Source organism: Kogia breviceps, chromosome 4 (assembly GCF_026419965.1).
Source record: "Kogia breviceps isolate mKogBre1 chromosome 4, mKogBre1 haplotype 1, whole genome shotgun sequence".
NCBI classification, from domain to species: domain Eukaryota; kingdom Metazoa; phylum Chordata; class Mammalia; order Artiodactyla; family Physeteridae; genus Kogia; species Kogia breviceps.
Genome location: NC_081313.1, coordinates 119,721,599 through 119,742,804, shown reverse-complemented (window position 1 = coordinate 119,742,804; position 21,206 = coordinate 119,721,599). Strand labels below are relative to the sequence as shown.

The following is a 21,206-nucleotide window of genomic DNA, read 5'->3' as shown; positions in this document are numbered from 1 at the left end:
TGGACTGTTGGCAACCAAGTCCACAGAGAGGGTGTGGAACCTTGGACCGGCCATTTTTTGTTTTGTCCAATTCCACTCAATGTCTCTTCCAGTAATGCCTGTGGCCATGACCGCTGGTGAGTGGGTCAGTTGATTTCTGGGATTTACCTCTTGGACACCCAGATTCCTTCTCAAGAGGCTCCCCCTTCAACCATTGGGAACTGCCTGGCAGAGCCACTGCACTCACCCATCAGGATACTCAGCAGCTTCTGCACTCTGGAATTGACCCCCACGATTCGGTAGAGCCCTTGCTCATTGATCCCTGAAAAGAGAAACAGTGATGATTTAATTAGAGGCACGTCAGAACACAAGTCAGGCCAACCCAGCCAAATGTACTTTTTTCATTTTCTCGGGCCTTCTAAAAGCTGCTCTAATTAAAGTCCCCTGTCACTCAGCTCTGCTCTTAGCGAAGGAGTGGGATTTGGTACAACTGTCTAGGATTTCATGGATGTGCTGCACACTTCAGCCCTCGTATTAGTTCAGTCATTAGAGGGGCAGGAAACCTCCTTCTTCTCTTGACAAGGCAGCATCTGAAGAGTTTTGAAAGATGAGAAACATATACTTTTAAACATGTCATATTTAACCAGTTTTTTAATTTAAAAAGACAAGAATGAAATGATAAAAAAAATTTCATACTACAGAAAAGGATGAACACTTTACAAATTACTTTCACATAGAGAAGGCAAATATTGAGGTGTTGGGGCATTTTTAATTTTGGACAATATTATTAGCCAAAACTGAGAAATTAGGAAATCCATTCATTTGTGGTGCAAATATTCTCCATAAAGAAAAAAGAGGATCACCTTTCTTGAACCCAAGAAAACATTCAAATAGACTAAAAGGGGTTTACCTTCAAACACCCAAACAAAGAACCAAAACTAACCCACCTCAGTACTTTGTTCATTTAACTGCAAGGATTAGATCATCACTGTATCATTTACATTCAGACCAAGTGATATGAAATGACTTTTCTCCTGCTGGTCCTAAGCCCAACATATCTGACATCTCTCAACTAACTGGTCTCTTGCTGCCTCTTATTCCCCTGATGTCCATTTTCCACCCAGTACCCAAAATGAGCTTCTCAAAGTGCCAACAGTTCAAACCATCTCTTTTCTTAAAAACCTTCCAATGGCTTCCCATTGCATCTGGATCACAATCAAAACTTACCATGGCCTGTAAGGCCCTACATGGTTGAGCATAGGCCCACCTCTGACTGCTTTATCAACCACCTTCATGCTGCTCCAGCACCAATGGTCTTCCTGTTACTCCAATATACAAAGGTCATGCCTCCAAACCTCAGCCTCTGAACAAGATTCCCTCTACCTGTAACACTCTTCTCCCAGACCTTCTCATCATTCAGGTTTCAGCTTACATGCAACCTCTTCAATAGAAAGCATCCCAATGACCAATACTATTGGCCACTGCCTTACCCAGTTTTCTTTTCCTTATGGTAGTTAACAGTATCTGAAATCATCTTTCTTATTTGGTTTCTTGTTTGTCTTCCCCCACAACTACCATGTAAACTTTAAGTACAGTGATTCTGTCTTCTTTACCATTATATCCCCAGCACCTAGATCAGTCTACAATACAGGACAGAATGAATAAAACATTCATCAGTTTGGGGCCAAAACAAAATTTCCTGGAAAAAACTTGGGAAAAGGCTGATTCTGCAGTGTCTTCAACAAGACCTCTACAAAAGTGGAACTGATAAACAAAAGGAAGTGATCTGGAATGAGAGGATTTTACAGCTCAAATGGATTGTAAAAGCATGTACATCAGGACTTCCCTGGTGGTCCAGTGGTAAAGAATCTGCCTTGCAATGCAGGGGATGTGGGTTCGATCCCTGGTAGGGGAACTAAGATCCTGCATGTGGCGGGGCAACAAAGCCCTCGCGCCACAACTACTGAGCTCGCGCACCTCAACAAGAGAGTCCACGTGCTGCAAACTACAGAGCCCATGCGCCCTGGAGACTGGGCACCACAACTAGAGAGAAGCCCATGCGCTGCAACTAGAGAGAAGCCTGCGTGCTGCGACGAAGACCCGACGCAGCTAAAAAAAAGCATGTACATCATCCTGCCTGCTTCACCGGCTAGGAGACCCCAGGTCTCCTAAGAGATGGGCCCAAAGTTACTGAGTAGCAGAACCATTATTCAGTCATGTGGTGGCTTGAAGGGCTTATCCTTTCTGAAACATCTCTACATCTTTTGTCCTTGTGCTTTCCTGGAGCTTGACACACTCCCAGCTCCTGCTGGATGATTAATGGACCTCAGAGAGTACGGGAAGTCTGTTCACCTCTGGTCACCACCAATATGTGTGTACATACACGTACTACAGTAGGGAGACAACCCACTTCCTTCCAAGCATTTATGCAAAAATTTAACACACACCATCCTTGATTCCTCTTTGTGCTAAATGAAAACTTCTCTAGCTGTTAAAATACATCATGTTCATCCTCATTTTAGAGGGGGAGGGGACGAGGAGGCAGAGGCTAAGAGACCAGACCAACTGGTTACCCTCTTCTTCCTCTACTGGTTATTGCACATATTTTCTGGTTTTATATCAGAAAAAGTCATCCTCCTGAGCTATGGGTTTGCATTTATCACACAGATTCTGTGAAGGATTTTAAATGATTAGATGGCCCTCTTAGTTTTGGCGGCTGAAAACTGAGAGACAAAGTGGTCGGCCCACCTCCGGCATGTACATGAACTTCATCGTAGAGGGGAGGGGACTTCTGTTTTGAACTCATTTTTGGCTCCATTTTTATGCTTTTACCTTTGTTAACCCTCTACCTCTGATTTCTCATTCTTTTCTTTTAAAATGATGAGCAAAAATCAAATGGCTGTTGAAAAATTACCTTAGTAATACACACTTTTAAAAAAGTAGAAACAGCAGTTACGGAAAATAGACAAATCCATGGAAGATGGTGAAAAACAGCAGAGACACCCACTGACAACCTGTGCAGGTACCATCTCTCCCCTCCCCACTACCCCCAGAACCAGTTCAGAGTGGGCAGGCTGGTTCCTAACTTGCATTTTTCACTTAATATATCATAATGAAAATCTTGGATTTCAATAAATGTATTGCCACTACATTTTTCGTGATTCAGTGTTTCACTGCATGCATGTAGCACACTGTTGATTTAACCAATTTTTGAGACATTTGGCCAGTTTCTGATTTTTTTACCTTAACACCACTGTATAAACATCTTTGTGGCTCAAGTTGACCCATGACCTTATTTCCTCAAGATCAGTTCCCAGAAGTCTCGCCTACTACTTTACATTCTCTGCCTATATTTTACATATCTTTGCAAGCTACCTTAACTCTTCATTGAAGGAAGGTATAGCAGAAATAAGGAAACATCTAAAAGAATGTTAGCACACGTTAAAATAATTACCTTGGAAAGAATACTTTTTGACTAGATACCTAGGAATAGAACTTACAAGGGTTTTTTTTTTTTTTTCCTTCCCTTCTACTCAGTGCTTCATAGCCTTTATAATGCTTATATTTCTGAACTGGCATATTTCTGTTTTAAAAGACAGAACTTCCTCAAACAAATAAAAAGGGCTGGAGGGCTGAGAGGCTGTAGAATAAATAAGATTCCCATCTTTGACAATGGTTCAAATCAAATCCAGTGGAAAGATAGTGATCAGCTTTTCTCTGCGTACAACAGACAGTGCATTCAAAGCTCAAAACTGCCGGAACCGAGGAATCCCCTCTGCGGCGATCTTTGCGGAGGGGACGGAGATCACGGGGATGAACCAGCTTCCCTGACCTCAAAGCGCTGTTCCTATGGACCCAGGAAAGGTCAATGTTTGACAGGCAGGGCCTGACCGCAGCACCACGGCAGGAAAACAGGGTCCTGACCCCTTCTCCCTACCCAGATAGTGCCCAGGGCAGAGTTCCTAACCTGGGGTCTACAGACCCCAAAAGGCCCACTAGAGAATTCAGGGTGTCTATCACCTTCCATAGGAAAACAACCACACCTTTATTTACACTAACCTATAAGTGAAATTAAACATTTCCTTCCACTGCAATATAAGCAACAAATCACAGCATTAGCAGCACCTGCAACTTGGTCAGAAACCACCGATATTTTCCGAACACGTTACAGTTGTTACAGACACCCTGAACTATCACTATTTCTGAATTATGCTAGTTATCAGACCCACCACTGTAACTGAAAGTGTTAACAAAGAAACACATATATTATTATATCACAACCATGGTTTTAGTATTTTAACTGAATTTCAGTAACTGGATCCCTTATAATCCTATGTATTTGATATGCATGCATTTAAAACAATCTTCTGATCAGCCGAAGAGGTTGACGACTAAATCAGTTGAGAGCCCCTGCACTTCAGAGTAACAGGACTTGTGGAAACACACTGCCAATGGCATTTGGAGAGTTAATGAGTCACTTGAAATTGGGAAACAGCAGGTAGCAGGTCTGCCACCTCACCAGATGCGTGTAACCTTCACTGAGAACAATGCCATCTGTTGAACTACTTTACCTCTGGTTTCCACAGCGTGGATGCATTTCCTGATGATGCTGAAGCCAATGCTGTCCAACTGTGCAGCTGAAAGAGGAAGAAAGGGGCAGTCAAGTTGCTAGCCGTGCACACCAACCCCGGGAACAGTGCTTGACCAACCCAGAATGACTCAGTCCCACGGTGCGGCCATGTAGCCTTTTCATTTTTTCCACTGAAAGTACAGGAATGATTCAAAATGTAAAATTGCTGGCATTCATGGAGAGCTTACCATATGCCAGGTACAGTGCTAAGTACCATTTTGCACATGCTATCTCATTTAATTTTCATGGTAACTCTCTGCAAGGTTATCCTCTATTTACAGCTGACGAAACTCCAGCACAGAGTGATGAGCACTTTACTGAAGGAGTAACTAAGCAAACTTTAACTTGTTTTGTTATTATCAGGAGCTGTAGGACTAACTGCTTGTTGGTCTCCTTCAAAAAGCATAAAGTAAATGTCAGGTAAGTGCTCCACAGAGCTCACCTTGTTTAATCCTAGCAAGTCCTCTAGGTTGGTACTATCATGAGTCCCAAATTACACATGAAGAAACGGAGATTTGGCAAAGTTAAATATCTTGACCAAAGTTGCAGAGTTAATATGTGGGAGACTCGCTCCAGAGCCTGTACAACCTTAAATGCCTTAAAAGTGACTGAAAAATAAAAGTAAACATTTTTTAAAAAGTGACTCTGAGTTAAAGAGAGGAATAAAATTCTGCTCAGATGACTAGAAAAAAGGAAAAGTGACCAGGAGGAAAATTAAAACAGCCAAGGACAAAGAAGCTATCTAAGGAAAAAGCAATAAGGCAGAAGAGCCATCCTCTGTGTGGTAAATCAGCAGGTGGTGACAGGGTTCTCCATCTGCTCCAAAACCCCCTAATGTCACTCAGAAAATAAATGGCAAATAGCAGCAAGTCCTTCCACAGCATAGAACCAACTGCCAACCTGGCAACAGGGCTGGAAATCCACCAAAATTCATCCCCATGCTTTGGTTACCCAATGATTAGATGTGGGTGGTAATCTTTAAGAATGGGTTCATCTTTGACCTCCTTAGGACATCAGGACAAGACATTCTACAAACCAGTGTTCCGAGTGGAAAAGGGAATGGCAGAAAGGAGGAAGGTATTTATAAACATTTGTCATCATCCCAGGGCAAGAAATAAACTTGTACAATATGAGAATTGAGCTGCACTTGAACTCAGCTTGCATCTAACCCAAATGGAATCTCTCCAATTCTTAATATATATGGGAGAATGTAGGTCCAATGAAGAAAAAAATCCTGTAAAAAAATAACTGAAAATTCCCCAAATCAAATTAAAAAGGAATTCTAATTTCCCCAAACTTCTCTTCCCAAAGAGAATCAGCTCTTGCTCTTACATGTGTACTTATCACTTGGTGGTACTTATTAATAAATATACTTGGCCTCTAGGATAGTAAGTAAAGTACCAGAAAAGGAGGAAAACAATGTTCTTCTTCCTGGAGACCACCTGCTATACAAACCATTGTTCTTATTCCCTTAAAGCTATAAGGAGCCTACTAACTCAATCCCTTGCTTCTTCTAGTATGAACCAAGTGTTTACTCTGCAAACTGTGTTGTATCAAGCTTTCTGACTCAGATCGAGATCACTCTTCCAAATGAAACTCAACTCATACCATAGACTTTTCCCAAATTTTATAACAAACTGTTATACACAGTCTAAAAATCTGTTGGAATATAGGCAAGATTTTTTTAAAATAATGACCTTATTGAGATATAATTCACACATTGTAAGGTTCACTCATTTAAAGCTTACAATTCATTAATTTCTAGTATATTTACAAATATATAGATCACCACTCTCTACATAACATTTTCATCATCCCCCATGAAAAACCTCATTAAATATTAGCAGTAACTCCCTATTTCCCCTACTCCCTCAGCTCCTAGAAACCACAAAGCTACCTTCTGTCTCTATAGACTCACCTATTCTGGACATTTCATATAAATGCAACCATATGATACACTGTCTTTTGTATCTAGTTTCTTTCACTTAGTATAATGTTTTCCAGGTTCCTCTATGGTGCAGCATTAATACACTTCATTCCATTTTATGACTAAATAATATTCCATTGTCTGGATATACCCCATTCCATTTACCCATTCATCAGCTGTTGGTTTCTGCTTTTTGCCTATTATGAATAATGCTACTAGGAACACCTGTGTACAAATCTTTGCGTAGACATATATTTTCATTTCTCTTCAGTATGTACCCAGGAGTGGAAGTGCTAGGTTATATGATAACTCTATGCTTAACTTTTTGAGGAAATGCCAAACCACTTTCTAAAGCACTGGACCATTTTACATTCCCACCAGCAACATATGAAGGTTCCAATTTCTCCATATCCTTGCCAACATTTGTTATTGTCTTGTTCATTATTGCCATTCTGGTGCATGTGAAATGGTATCTCATTGTGGTTTTGACTTGCATTTCCCTAATGACTAATGATGTTGGGCACCTTTTCATGTTTAGGGGAGAATTTTCATTCCTTTATACAACAGTCAGAACAGAGCCTACTGGCAAGTATTTGTTAGAGGGGAAATTACTTTCTATACTTAAGGAGGTTTCCCAAATGTCCATAATGTGATTCAATAGTCAGTTGAAGCCTTTTGGTTCTTCTTTTGAGATGTGTTTAAGAGGATCCTTGCATAGGAATGATAGTCAAAGAAGTTTGGGAGATTAAGAAATGCAGTTGTGGACAGTGCTCTGGGGAGCTAAGACAGATTCCAAATTTGGAAATTTTAAGAGTAGGTTTGTGAACATGGTCTTGTTCTAGGAATTGATGAACTTCTGTTCTGGACAAAGAGTATTTTGCTTCCTTACCCTGTGAACATGGATAAAAGTTTTGAAAAATTGGAAATAACCTGGCAGCTGACAGTGATGACCCCAGTGGCCAAAAGATATGTGCTCATAAAGCCACCAGCCCAACTAGCAGAAGAAATACAGACAAAGCTAGATATAACCCTGTAGAGACAAATCACTCCTTGACCTTTTCTCATGGAACTGTGGGAAGCTGGATTCTTTTCTAGGTAAGTAACGGCTAATGGAAGAGAACACAATGGAACCTCCCAAGTATATCCAGAAAAAAACTAAATTCTGGGCTTCCCTGGTGGTGCAGTGGTTGAGAGTCCGCCTGCCAATGCAGGGGACATGGGTTCGTGCCCCGGTCCGGGAAGATCCCACATGATGCAGAGCGGCTGGGCCCATAAGCCATGGCTGCTGAGCCTGCGCATCTGGAGCCTGTGCTCTGCAACGGGGGAGGCCACAACAGTGAGAGGCCCGCGTACCGCAAAAAAAACCCCAAAAAACTAAATTCCACTAACCTACATTAACTACAATTATTTATTTTGGAAAATGGCAAAGCAACCCCCCGCCTCCCCCCCAACAAATCTCTGAATAAGTGTTCCCTCTTTGGTTTTCCCAACATTAGAAGTTCTCCATTTTGTTTTATACCAGCAAACCCCTTTTCTTGAAATAAATCTTACACAGATGCTACACATAAAGGCCTTCCACATTACACATGTAACAGTATTTATTAGTATATATTAATTGTCTAAATCCAAATACATATAACAAATTCACATACTGCAAAGTCAAATGCTAAGAGCGCAAGGTAACTCTCTATTAGCCTCTGATGTGTTCAAGTTGCGTACTGATAATTATTGCAGTTTTATAAACAAAACTGTGTTAAGAAATGGAATTCATATCAAACAACAGTTCCCAATAAGGAACTCATGAAATACAGTTTACCTATCATTATTCCAAATCTCTGAACTGGAACTGGTATAAATTATTACACTGCCCCCTGCACTGGCACTTCCCTGTATCTCTCTGTCTCTGGTACCCCCCCCACCCCACACGCACACACACGCACACACGCATGCACACGCACGTACACAGGTTTGACTGCTACTCTCATCAACCTGAGTTTCCTGCTGATGTTATGATTAGGTTACTAATGATGAACAACTGCTTTCTTATTTAACATGTACTGAGTACCCCTGATGTGATAGGGACTACAGTGCATCCATAACCAGATCATTAGTCCTGATCTCTGTCCAGCAGGTACATAATCTAAGTTAATTGAGATCTCCTACTTGGAAAATCCAGTTTCCACTAAAAGGTTTAGAACACCATCACCACTGAGCAGAGTTTGCTAATGACAGAAAAAGTCTGAGCAGCCCGCCAGATGGAAGCGGCTGTCCTTAATCCCTTCAAGCAGGTGATTCAGCTCTTTTACTGAGCCCAGGCTCAGAAAAGGTCAGGGATTTATTTGCAATTGCTGTATCCTTATAATCTCCAGAAATAATCTCTCATTAAATATCTACTAGGTTTGCATTATTCCCTTAATTTGACTGGTGATGAATTGCTGCAGGGCTGGTGGCTCCCAGGCCTGACACCCACCGTCTGGCAGTTAAGGCTTGGACCAGCTTACCTTCCTGACTCACCCTCGAGTTCACCTCTGCCCAGGTTTACGCACAGGGCAGGTCGAACAGTTGTCATGTAATGAATGTTCACAGAGCTCTCACCAAACACCCAGGTTGACCCATCGAGTTAGAAAAGGGTCATCCTCTTAACTGTCATGTCAACTTTTGAAGAATTATTTGTCTGCTTTTAAAGAAAGGAAGGGGCCAGGGTCACACAAACCTATTTTCTCAAAGCTCTCTAGAGAACAGGAGGACATGAGATAGGTGGTTTGACTCTCAGCCAACCTGGAGAATATTAGGGCTGAAGTGGGAGGAGGATGCCTGGTAGAACTTTGGGGCTTATGCTTATCATGTCCAGGATATGAACTCTGAGAGGAAGGAGGCAGGTTAAATTCAGGAACTGACTGTTTTACTGCAATGGGCTTAAAACAACAACATACTGTAAGGTTCAGTCAAATTGTTTAAAAGAAGGAGGCTGGTGGGCCAGGTAGAGACAGGATTTTAGCATAACCTTCAATGCCCTGTTCTGTAGCTTCTAGTACCTCACACTACCTCATGTGACACTGCCTGGCCTTTAAACAAAACAAAACAAAACAAAACAAACAACAACAACAAAAACCAAAAGAGGTAGGTAGGTGATGGTAGAGGGTGAGAACTCCAATAAAATCATGAGCCTAACCCTCAGCACTCCCCTTCTTTCTTACCCCCCATATCCAAATTATCACCTCAATTTTACCTCCTACTGAGTCTCAATTCTATCTAGTTCTCTCTGCCTTCACCACACCCACCCTGGTCCTGGACCAGGTCCTGGTCATCTGCTACCAGGATGGTTGCAAGGCCCTCCTAACTGGTCTCTTCACACCTCCTCTGGCTCCCTCCAAGTTGCCCTCCATCCCGCAGCCCCCATGACCTTGACAAAACCAGACCACATCACCTCTCTGCTTAAACACTCAGTGACACCCCACTGCTCCTGGGATGATAACCCAAGCCCTTAACATGGCCCACACAGCCCTGCATGGTCTGGCCCCAGCCTCATCTCAGTCCCTCCCCCATGTCTCAGTGTCCCAACCACCCTGGCTTCCTCTCCGAGTATCCAACTGACCACGCTTTCTCCTCAGCCTTTGCACAAGCTGTGGATTTCACCTGGGAGCCCCTAGGCCCAAATAACTCAGAATTCTCAGGTCTCCTCCATCAAGTATCATCTCCTCAAAAAAGCCTCTCTGTCCCCTCCACCTAGATTAATGCTTCCATCATGCACTGGATATAATGCCATCAACCTCTCCTTCAGAATATGCAGGACAATTAAAGGTTTACCTTTATTAGTATAATCCTGGGAATTCCCTGGCAGTCCAGTGGTTAGAACTCCACGCTTTCACTGCCAAGGGCCCAGGTTCAATCCCTGGTTGGGAAACTAAGATCCCACAAGCTGCGTCGTATGGCATGAATGAATGAATGAATGAATAAATGGTATAATCCTGCAAAAAATGTCTGTCTACCAAACTAGATATGCATTCATAAAGGCAATGGTCCATGTATAACTTTACTTATTTATTTTATTCACTACTATATCTCTGTCTTTCACTGTCCCCTAGAGTGCTAGAAATGAAGTGGAAGCCTGTAACTTTTCATTCGGTGTAATTTTTCATTTTGCATGCAAGGATAGGTAAATTGGTGACTGAACGGCAGAAGAGTTGCTGAGGGGCAGGGTCTTAGAGTCAAAATTACCTTTCAAACTTCAACTGATGTAAACCCTATGAAAGTAGATGAGTTAAGTAAGCTTCTGGTCCTCAGCTATTCCATCTTTTGTGAGGATACAGAGGCTAAATAAATGAATGGCTTAATCTAACCATTTCCTTCCTTCCTGTATCAGTACAAAGAGGTATTACCACCAAGCAGTACAACCCCAAGAGTCAGTCCTAGAGAAGGGAAAAATGAAAGCTGTGCAAGCCAAGACATGGAATAGAAGAGAGAAAACCAAGTTTAGGTTTCCTGGACACTTCTAGAAATCTTTTGCTTGCCCATTGAGGCATCACTATCACTATGCTGCAGGTGCTATGAAACTGGGCCGGCTACTTCTTTTCAAGTCATACTAACTGAGCCATCTAAACAGTCAGACAGGCCTGAGCATCGAGAAAGCTCTAGAAGACAAGAGCATTTCCCCCTAGAATTTTATGCTACCTACTCTTCAGGTCCAGGAGCCCCTCTGCTATAAATTACTGACCTGCTGTTGCCTATCTCCAAATCCTTAGTATTCACAACACCCAGAAACTAGGCAACAAGTGGCCAAATCACCAATTCTGAATAGAAGGGACCTTTCCATATCATAGGTTGACTGATGGACATATAGTCTGAAAAAACGATGCTTTGGGATATGCCCAAAGTTACCCCATATGTGCATCCCAGGAATTCTAACAGACCTCAGACCTCTCCTTCTCCAAAGGAGAGGAGCTGACCTACCTGAATTAGGCTCAGCATGAATTGGATGGAATTACCACTTGGCTAAAGCTGGTATTCGACAAGTTTTTCCTAGTCTGAAATAAATTTCCCTAGGAAATTTATTCAACTTTCCTTTGATCAAAAAACCACCTTTCAAGTGTTTTTTATGGGAGAAATGGAATTTGCTAGAAATAAAAACAAGAGAACTGAGACATAAAGGAAGTCACTGCTGCGCTTTTAATGTGGATGGATACAGGAGGTTGTCTGAAGTTGCTGAGAGTGGCCCACCATTTTATGGACAGTTCCCAGGGCATGTTCTCACCACAGAAATTTACTTAATTTCCCTACGTGATTTGCTCCTTAAAGCTCGGCTTGCCTCGCTCATTCTGAATTTAATCAATTTCACCATCATTAAAAGTCATGAAGAAAAACACCCACATTGAATTGAATACAAAATCCCATCTGGAGAAGAGATTTCCAATTGGTTCACACACTCAGAGGGGCTCACACCCTTTCTCCTCAGCATGTGAAGCCCCAGAGTTGCCAGGGCTCCCTGGCTGTGGCCCCTGGGAAACCATCCTCATGAAGCTTCCAGTGGGCCCAGGAAAGGTGTGAATTCCCTAATTTGGCAATTACCCAGAGCCAGTTTTTAATCCCATACCAGCTCCCCAAACCTGTGTCCCATCCCACTCCACTGCCTATACTCTGTTCCCCAGCTAGGTACTCTGGGAATACGAATGAACTTTAATATTAACTGAAGTCACACAGACAGAAGTGGTATGTACTGGAAAAAGAACAATGAGCTTTAAAGCCAGACAGACCTGGCTTAGAATCCGGTCTCTGCCACCTCTGGCTGGATGTGATCTTAGGCGAGAAGCTTTCACCTTCCTCACCTGTGTAGTCGGGATAACTCAACTAGGTGTTGCAAGGGTCAAATGAAATGCACAGCAACTGAGACTTACTTGATATTCAGTAATGGTCATTACCAGTACTACAATATTAGGATGTAGTAACTACAGTACATCATAATATTTGAATCAAACTTTCCAGTTGATGAAAAACTCTTCATACCCACGTTCATGTTAACCTCACAATAATCCCATGGGGTACCTATTATTACTATTCTTACTAATAACTTCTTGCTGTGTTTCCACACAAATAAGTATGAAGGACAATACATTACCGTTTATGGAATAAGTTAATAAATTATAGCTTACTTGATTTTTCCAGTATATCTGTTACGTTTTTATGATGAGAAAAGCCAGGCTCATGATGTTAAGTGGTACCAACAATGATGATGGCAGCAGTAACACTTACTGAGCACACAGCATTGCTCTGGGCTAAGCACTTAATTGCATCATATCATCATCATCACCATCCCTATGTTGTAGGCAGGAAACCTCGGCTCAAACAAGGCTAAGGAACTTCTATGTGATTATGGCGTTAGTGAGTGGTGGAACCAGGATTCTAACTCGGGCTGACTCCAGAGCTCATCCTCTTCTATTCCCTGCTCTTCCACTGAAGTTCACATAATTAGTCAGAAAAGGGCTGGGGCTGGGGTCACATTTTCTGGATTCTGCCCTTTCTACTCCAGTAGCAGTTCCCAAATCTAGCGGACCACAGACTCAAGGGCATGCTTGTGGCAATGCAGATTCTGGGTGCCCTCTCAGAGGCTATGCTTCAGTAGGTGTGAGAATCACACAGGATAACACTGTACTGTACACCAAGCAATTAAAACTATTATCACTAAAGACAGATACAAATGATTACTGACTATTAATTAATGGGTAATATCTATTCCACAGTCCCCATCTGATAATGATTCACCAGTGCTATATACCTCAAAATGTAATGTTGGCTTGTGCCATTGGGGTATATGAAACAATTCTAAGTAGTTCACAGATAAATATTTGCGATAGTTATACACTTATTTTTAATAAGCATTATAAATTTATTGGTTTATCACACAAAGCAAGGAATGTTTTTTAAATAAATGTAGTCTAAAAAGAGTGAATTGATTTTTAAAAATAGTAAGTAAATAATATTACAGGTAGCATATGTATATGTTAAAAAAATAATGAAGGTGACAAACAACACATTTGGGAACTACTGTCCTAACTTGTACCACACACCACCTTCAACTTAGCTGAAAGGACAAGACGGGAGGGTACCACATTCTACCAGCAAGCTGTCCTATTTCAATAGTCATCCTTGATTCTTTGCTGTCTTTCACACCCCACATCCAATCTGTTAGCCAGTCCCATCAGTAATAGCTTACACCTAGAATCCAACGACTTCTCACCAACTCCATTGCTAATACCTTGGGGTCCAAGCCACCATCATCTTTTGCTTGGACTGCTCCAATGGCCTCTCAACTGTTTCTCCTTTTGCCCCCTACAGTTTATTCTCTGCCGGCAGCCAGAATCATCTTTTAAAAATGTACATTGGCTCATGTCACTCGCCTGATCACAACTCTCCAGGGACTTCTCATGACACTTACAACACAATGCTATCTCCTGACCACAGCCTCACATGGTCCAGCCTACCTGACCACTCTCCCTCTGGCATCTGCCAATCCAGTCACAAGGGTCCTTCCTGATACTCCTTGAACACTGCTAGTTCATCCCCTTTGCCGCGGAGGCCTTTGTACTTACTGGTTCCTCTGCCAGCTCCTGACAGGCCACCCTCCCTCTGTTTGTTCAGATTTCTCCTCAAATGTCACCTCCTGGGGGAGGCCTCCTCTGCTCCTGGTATCTAAAATAGCCACCCTTCAGGGGAGGGATGGACTGGGAGTTTGGGATGAGTAGATACAAACTATTACATATGGAATGGATAAACAACAAGGTCCTACTGTATAGCACAGGGAACGATGTTCAATATCCTGGGATAAACCATAATGGAAAAGATTTTTTAAATTTTATATATATATATATATATATATATGTATATATATATATATATATATATATGTATGTATAACTGAGCCACTTTGCTGTACAGCAGAAATTAACACAACACTGTAAATAAAGTATACTTCCATTAAAAATAAATTAAAGGGCTTCCCTGGTGGCACAGTGGTTGAGAATCCGCCTGCCAATGCAGGGGACATGGGTTCATGCCCCGGTCCGGGAAGATCCCACGTGCCATGGAGCGGCTGGGCCCGTGAGCCATGGCCGCTGAGCCTGTGCTCCGCAACGGGAGAGGCCACAGCAGTGAGAGGCCCGCGTACCACAAAAAAATAAATAAATAATAAATAAATTAATTAATTAATTAAAAATAAAATAGCCACCCTTCCCTTGTTACTCTCTCTCCCTTTGCTCTTACTTCTTCATGGCCCTTCTCTCCACCTGGAAGCCTCCCTTTGTTTGCTTGCTTACTGTTTGCTGTCTGCTTCTCTCAACAAGGCAGATAAAGTCCCTGCCTGACAGCTTTACTGTAGCTTCAATACACATTTCCTGAATGAAGCAACAAATACAACTCACATTTTCACCAGCAGAGACACCAGAAATCAATAGGTAAAGAAGTCCTCACACTTTAGGAACATCAACGGGGAGCCGCTGGCTGAACACTGGTACCTTCTAGAGTTCAGGGGCTCTGCAGGGGGAAGCACAAGACCAATAGGACTGACAGGGATCTCATTCATCCCCCGGGCTCTACGCATGAATGCCACCAATCAGAATTTTCTTCCCTAGCTAACCACATACACAGGAATCTATCTTCTTCTTCATGGTTTCTGGGGACACACATAAAGAAAAAATAAGCTGAGAGGCTCTGAGAGTAAAGCAAGTAAAATAGGTAGTAGGAGAAGAGATGAAATCCCTGCCTGGCCTGGAATAAACCTGCCAGCTCTCAGCCTGAGTCAACGGAGGTTCGAAGACAGCTGTAAATTGTTCCAGTTTTCAACCAGACACAGGCAGCCAAAGTGGCTGTGTCTGGGCTCTTGCACATTACATGCTGAGGCCTGCAGATCAGCTTGGAGGGGTGGGGTAGGGAGGACTGTTTCCTTGTGGGCTTTTACATCTGCAATCTCCTAGTCCCCCTTAAAATTCCTTATCAGGATAGCAGCGAAGGAGCACAGCTTCACACAAGCCTGGGTAATGTGAACCATCTTAATCAGGACCATTTGTCACCTACCTGGGACTCTGGACATCCTGAGAATGAATTACAGTCCAGTGGTCTCAATTCCTTTCTGCCTTGAGGCCTGGGTGGCTGTGCACTGATTTCTCAACCAATGGAGATCACCGCCAGCTTTCTGAAGGTGGAAGTGTTTCAAGTGGAAAACCAATTGCCTCTGTCCAGCTAGATACCTTTCCGGCCTCTACCTAACCGTCCTCCCATCTTATCTGCCCTAGGAATGGTTTAGCTATTTTTTTGATCACAGCAAACTCTGAGGCAATAAAAGACAAGGAAAGAGATGCCATTCTGAATCTGAGGCCTAAGATTTGCACCTGGAGTCACCATGAAGTTGCATGACATGGGCATACCTCACCTCTCTGACCCATTTCCTCATCTCGAAGATCAGGCATGGTAGAAATCAAATAAAGCAATGTCTGTGAAGGCATTCTGAGGAACTCTAAAAGAAACTGTCCAGTGTCAGGCTTTTATAAAAATAGCCTCTGGTTTCGGATAACGATGATGTTATTCATAATAACAGCAGAGGGCAACATTTAATGACTGCTTAGAATACCAGGCACCACTGATTTAAGAATTTCCATTCTAATCCCATCTGAGCCTCTCAACAAACCAATGATGTAGGCAGTAAAACTATCCTCATTTTACAGATAAAGAAACCGAGGCCTGGAGAAATTAATTTCCCAAGGCCACACACTCAGCAGGCCACGAGCCTGGGATTCCAACCCAGGCGTGTAATAATACTCTAGAGCCAAGGTTCCCAATCATTACTCACTGCTCCCCCCAACCCCTCCGCAGTGGGCAACAGTACTTGATAGCCTCCGCTAAATCCTACATGTTGAATGGGAGTTTCACACTCTGAACACTAATTAGGGTCGGAAGGAATGATCTTGAGTAACTACAAGTTTGCAGTTAGGATGAAGCCTCAGTTTTCTCATCTGAAAATGGGGTCAATACTACCATCTGTCTCATAGGGTTCTTACAAAGATCAAATAATATAATGTAGGTCAGACACTGAGCACATTGCCCCCTACATAGTATGTGCTAATGATAATGTTTACCATTAATGATATCATTAATCAAGAGCCTGCACTTGGTGGCAGTGGGGAAAATCTTTCAGTCTCTGTCTCAACAGCCCTTACACTGGGCTTTAAGAGTTAAAGATGCCACCAGGGACCTGCTCACTGTTGCTTGGCTGAAGCCCAAACTGTGATGCCAAGGGGCAGCTGGCACCTGCCAGGCAGCAGCCTGCTGTCTGTCCAGAGCCCACACCACTGAGCGGAAGGGGATGTTAGACCGCAGCAAAGTCACACACTGGCTGCATCTGTCAGTCTAAAGTTGGCTGAGGAGAGGATGGATTTGTGAAGTGTCATCTAGGACAAGCAGAAAGGCTTCTGACTGTCCAGGTAAGTCTGAGGAGCACCACAGCCAGCCATGTCCTTGGGGGATGGGGTGTCACCCAACAAAAGGGCTGGGAACCCAAAGAATAGTATCTCTGAGACAACAACCCATTCCTTCTCCTTCCTCTCTTGCTAGACCCCAGCACACTCAAGCTGGGGTGGTGCCACGGCACAAGGGCCACAGCAACCAGCTGTGCCGTGCACACAACTCATAAGGAAAAGCAGGGTGCAGGGGGTCAGCACTTGGGGAGATAGAATGAGGCCATCTCCCCTGACTGTGGCTCAGGAGACAAAAGTGGTGGTGACGGAAACCTGCCATGGAGGGGAAAGGAGAAAGAAGAGCTGAGAGGGGCTGGGGGCAGCAGGAAGGGAACACAGGCCAGGGAAGGAGTGAGCACCTGTCTTCTATCAGCCTAGCCTGGCAGGCGCAGAAAAAAACCTGGAGGGGAAGGTGCCCTCAGCTGACTGCCTCGTGGGCCAGCGCACAGGAGGTCAGGCTTCCATGGCCACTAATGCCGCCTATCCTTCCCAGGTTTAAGAGGGGAAATGGGGCTTCCCTGGTGGCGCAGTGGTTGAGAATCCGCCTGCCGATGCAGGAGACACGGGTTCGTGCCCTGGTCCGGGAAGATCCCACATGCCGCGGAGCAACTAAGCCCGTGAGCCATGGCCGCTGGGCCGGCGCGTCCGGAGCCTGTGCTCCGCAATGGGAGAGGCCACAACAGTGAGAGGCCCGCATAGCGCAAAAAAAAAAAAAAAAAAAAAAAAAAAAAAAAAAAAAAAAAAAAAGAGGGGAAATGTTCCATTTATAAGGCACCGACCAGTGGAGACCTGGCAGCCGCTGGATGGCTCTGATCCCATAGGGATCCTGGTTACCCGTGGCTGCCTTCCCCGGCCTCTCAACTGTGGGTGTTCTCACAGCAAAAGGCTGAAGGCAACTGGAAGCAAAAGGCAAAAGAAAAGCCTCTTTCCTGCCCTTCACTGCTTTCATGAGACTGCTGGACTTTTAGTGATGGCTGAAGGCTTTAGAACATTTTAAAAAGAGCGACCCATGTGATCCCATCAAGCCTTCCCATGTGAGCTTCAAGACTCAATCTCTTTTTCTGTTTTACACATCAAGGGAAGCTGAGGCAGAGAGATGAAGGGAATGCAGGAACCACAGGCAGGGCAATGGGCAAGCAGAGCAAAGGTAATGATGCCCTTCCCATCTCCTCTCCCAGTGCTCAATCTTGTCCTCATGAAACAAGAAAAGCCTTGACTCAGCACCATCAGAGAGTCTGACCTGAATAACGGCCGAAAGAACGAGCATATGTAACAGAAACAACATATAAAGCAGCTTTGGTTGTGTTGTCAAAGGCCCATAGGAGAGTAGTGGGTCATGTTACAGTTCTGTAGCTGGGAAGCTCGAGTCACTGAAACATGTGACTCTGGCTCTCCCAGCATCATGTGTGACATGAGGAGCAACACACGGCTCTCAAGAGGAGGCCCACTAAGAAGGAACATGGGATCGCCCCTCAGCGGCAAAGAGACAGGTGGGTTAGGTATTGGAGGCTGATGATGAAACTCCTTCCACCCCCAAGGGGTTGGCCACAAAATGATAGATGGCATGGCAGAGCAAAGATCTCAGGCACATCGAGAACAGTGGGGGAAATGATGCTGGCAATCAGGCAGACTCTGGTTTGAACATCAGCTCCACTACTTTTCAACTCTGGTACCTTGACTTCTTTAAGCTTGTTTGCTCACTTGCAACTCACTTGTGAAAAGCATTTCTGCAAATGGTACCCATCCATGTACCACACTCACGCTCCCTGCCATAACCTCATGCTGTCTTGAACAGACTAATATTTAAAAACCTATTTTTGTACTACGCTAAGGGTTAACAAACTTATAGACCATGGGCCAACTTCACCACTGCCTGTTTTATAAATAGAGCCACCCCCTTTGTTTCCGTATTGTCTACCGCTGCATTCACACCACCACAGCAGAGTTAAACGGTACCGCAAATCTGATAATCTGGCCCTTTCCCGAAAAAGCCAACCCCTGTGCTAAGCACTAACATTTAGAAAACTGGGGCGGGGTGGGGCGGTATGTTTACTTGTTTCCCACGCCACCAATACACATTAAATAAATATATAAATTTAAATGGTAACTGAAAATGTTTGTCCGGTCCTATCCAAAATGATCTTGGGTATCATCAGCAGTGCACATACCCCACTTTGAAAAATGCAGTCGTGAGGATTCAGTGAATTAACATAAGCCATCAAGCCCGAATCAGCACAGGTGTTGGCTCCTGCCCTTCGTTCTCCTCCTCTGCTCCCCTCAGAGGCAGTTCAGCCAATCCAGTGTGCTCTTTCCTCCTCATATGGGAGAGGCATGACCAGATAACAATAAGGATAACAACAACGGTAATTAGGCACTTATTCACTAATATGCCAGATAATGTGCTGAGCTGTTATCCTCACAGCAAGGCTATGAGGTAGGGGTTGTGATTTATCCCCATTTACAGACAATGAAACAGAAGCTCAGAGGGGCGCAGCACTGACCTGCAGTTCCATGGCCAGTGGGTCCCCACGATAATCTGCACGTTTCAAACAGTACCCTTCACGGAAACAAAAGCTCTCCCAGTCCACCCAGCAGGACCTTCCCACAGGAAATAACCTGAAATATGTACAAAGACTGATGCACAAGGATGCTCAGCCTGATGTCCTTTGTAAAAGAAAAACTCTGCAAAGGACATTCAAGACCACTGACAGGAAATGGTTCAACAAATTAGGACATAAAATTATGACAGAGCATTCAACAACCATTACAAAATATTTATAAACAGCTTTCATCAACTGGGAAAATTCTTGAGAATTTTTAAAAGCAGAATCGCAACAGCATATTCAGTATAATGCCAATTCAGTCAAAATACATATTGACATACACAAAATAAATATAAGGCATCATGAAAAAAAGGCAAGGAAGAAAAGAAGTATCTCTGGGGATGATATTATAGATGAGTTTTATTGAACTGTTGAAAAACCTTGCAATTTCCTTAATATTCCACAATGAGTTCATAATATTTTTATAATAAGCAAAAATACAACTTTGTCAACCCCCTTAGGAATGAGGTTCAGAGATTCAATGTCTGCACCCTACAGATAACTAGATACTTATTCCAACTTTGCAAACTTTCTCCTATCACTGCTCTTCCCCTCACTGCCACTGTGAATGACAAGTTGGCAAACTGCAGTGGGTTCTTGAGCATTATGCAAATACAAAGGATTTCTGTCAAAGTACTAGGTTAAAAACAAACTGGAAGGGACAAGACTCTTAGAGAGCCTCATCCACCAGAGGGCAGACAGCAGAAATAAGAAGAACTACAATCCTGCAGCCTGTGGAACAAAAACCACATTCACAGAAAGACAGAAAAGATAAAAAGGCAGAGGGCTACAAACAGATGAAGGAACAAGATAAAACCCAGGAAAAACAACTAAAGGAAGTGGAGATAGGCAACCTTCCAGAAAAAGAATTCAGAATAATGATAGTGAAGATGATCCAGGACCTCGGAAAAAGAATGGAGGCAAAGATCGAGAAGATGCAAGAAATGTTTAACAAAGATCTAGAAGAATTAAAGAAAAAACAAACAGAGATGAAGAATACAATAACTGAAATGAAAACTACACTAGAAGGAATCAATAGCATAATAACTGAGGCAGAAGAATGGATAAGTGACCTGGAAAACAGAATGGTGGAATTCACTGCTGCAGAACAGAATAAAGAAAAAAGAATGAAAAGAAATGAAGACAGTCTAAGAGACCTCAGGGACAACATTAAACACAGTCACATTCGCATTTTAGGGGTCCCATAAGGAGAAGAGAGAGAGAAAGGACCCAAGAAAATATCTGAAGAGATTATAGTCGAAAACTTCCCTAACATGGGAAAGGAAATAGCCACTCTAGTCCAGGAAGCACAGAGAGTCCCATACACGATAAACCCAAGGAGAAACACACTGAGACACATAGTAATCAAATTGGCAAAAATTAAACACAAAGAAAAATTATTGAAAGCAGCAAGGGAAAAACGACAAATAACATAAAAGGGAACTCCCATAAGGTTAACAGCTGATTTCTCAGCAGAAACTCTACAAGCCAGAAGGGAGTGGCATGATATACTTAAAGTGATGAAAGGGAAGAAACTACAACCAAGATTACTCTACCCTTCAAGGATC

The 21,206-nt window shown here is 43.2% G+C and overlaps 1 protein-coding gene across 6 annotated transcripts in view; it reads right to left on the bottom strand.

Moving 5' to 3' along the window:
* Window positions 1–21,206, bottom strand: part of ARHGAP26 (Rho GTPase activating protein 26) — a 470,919-nt gene that overhangs the window by 190,223 nt on the left and 259,490 nt on the right. For all 6 annotated transcript variants that reach the window (XR_010840265.1, XM_059062235.2, XM_059062236.2 and 3 more), the window contains exons 13-14: window positions 4,551–4,616; window positions 227–301 (exon numbers count right to left, since the gene is read on the bottom strand). Coding sequence is in view for 5 of the 6 variants with exons in the window: in XM_059062235.2 (XP_058918218.1) it covers window positions 227–301; window positions 4,551–4,616 (141 nt within the window). In the remaining variant the exon portion in view is untranslated. The remainder of the gene's footprint in view (window positions 1–226; window positions 302–4,550; window positions 4,617–21,206) is intronic.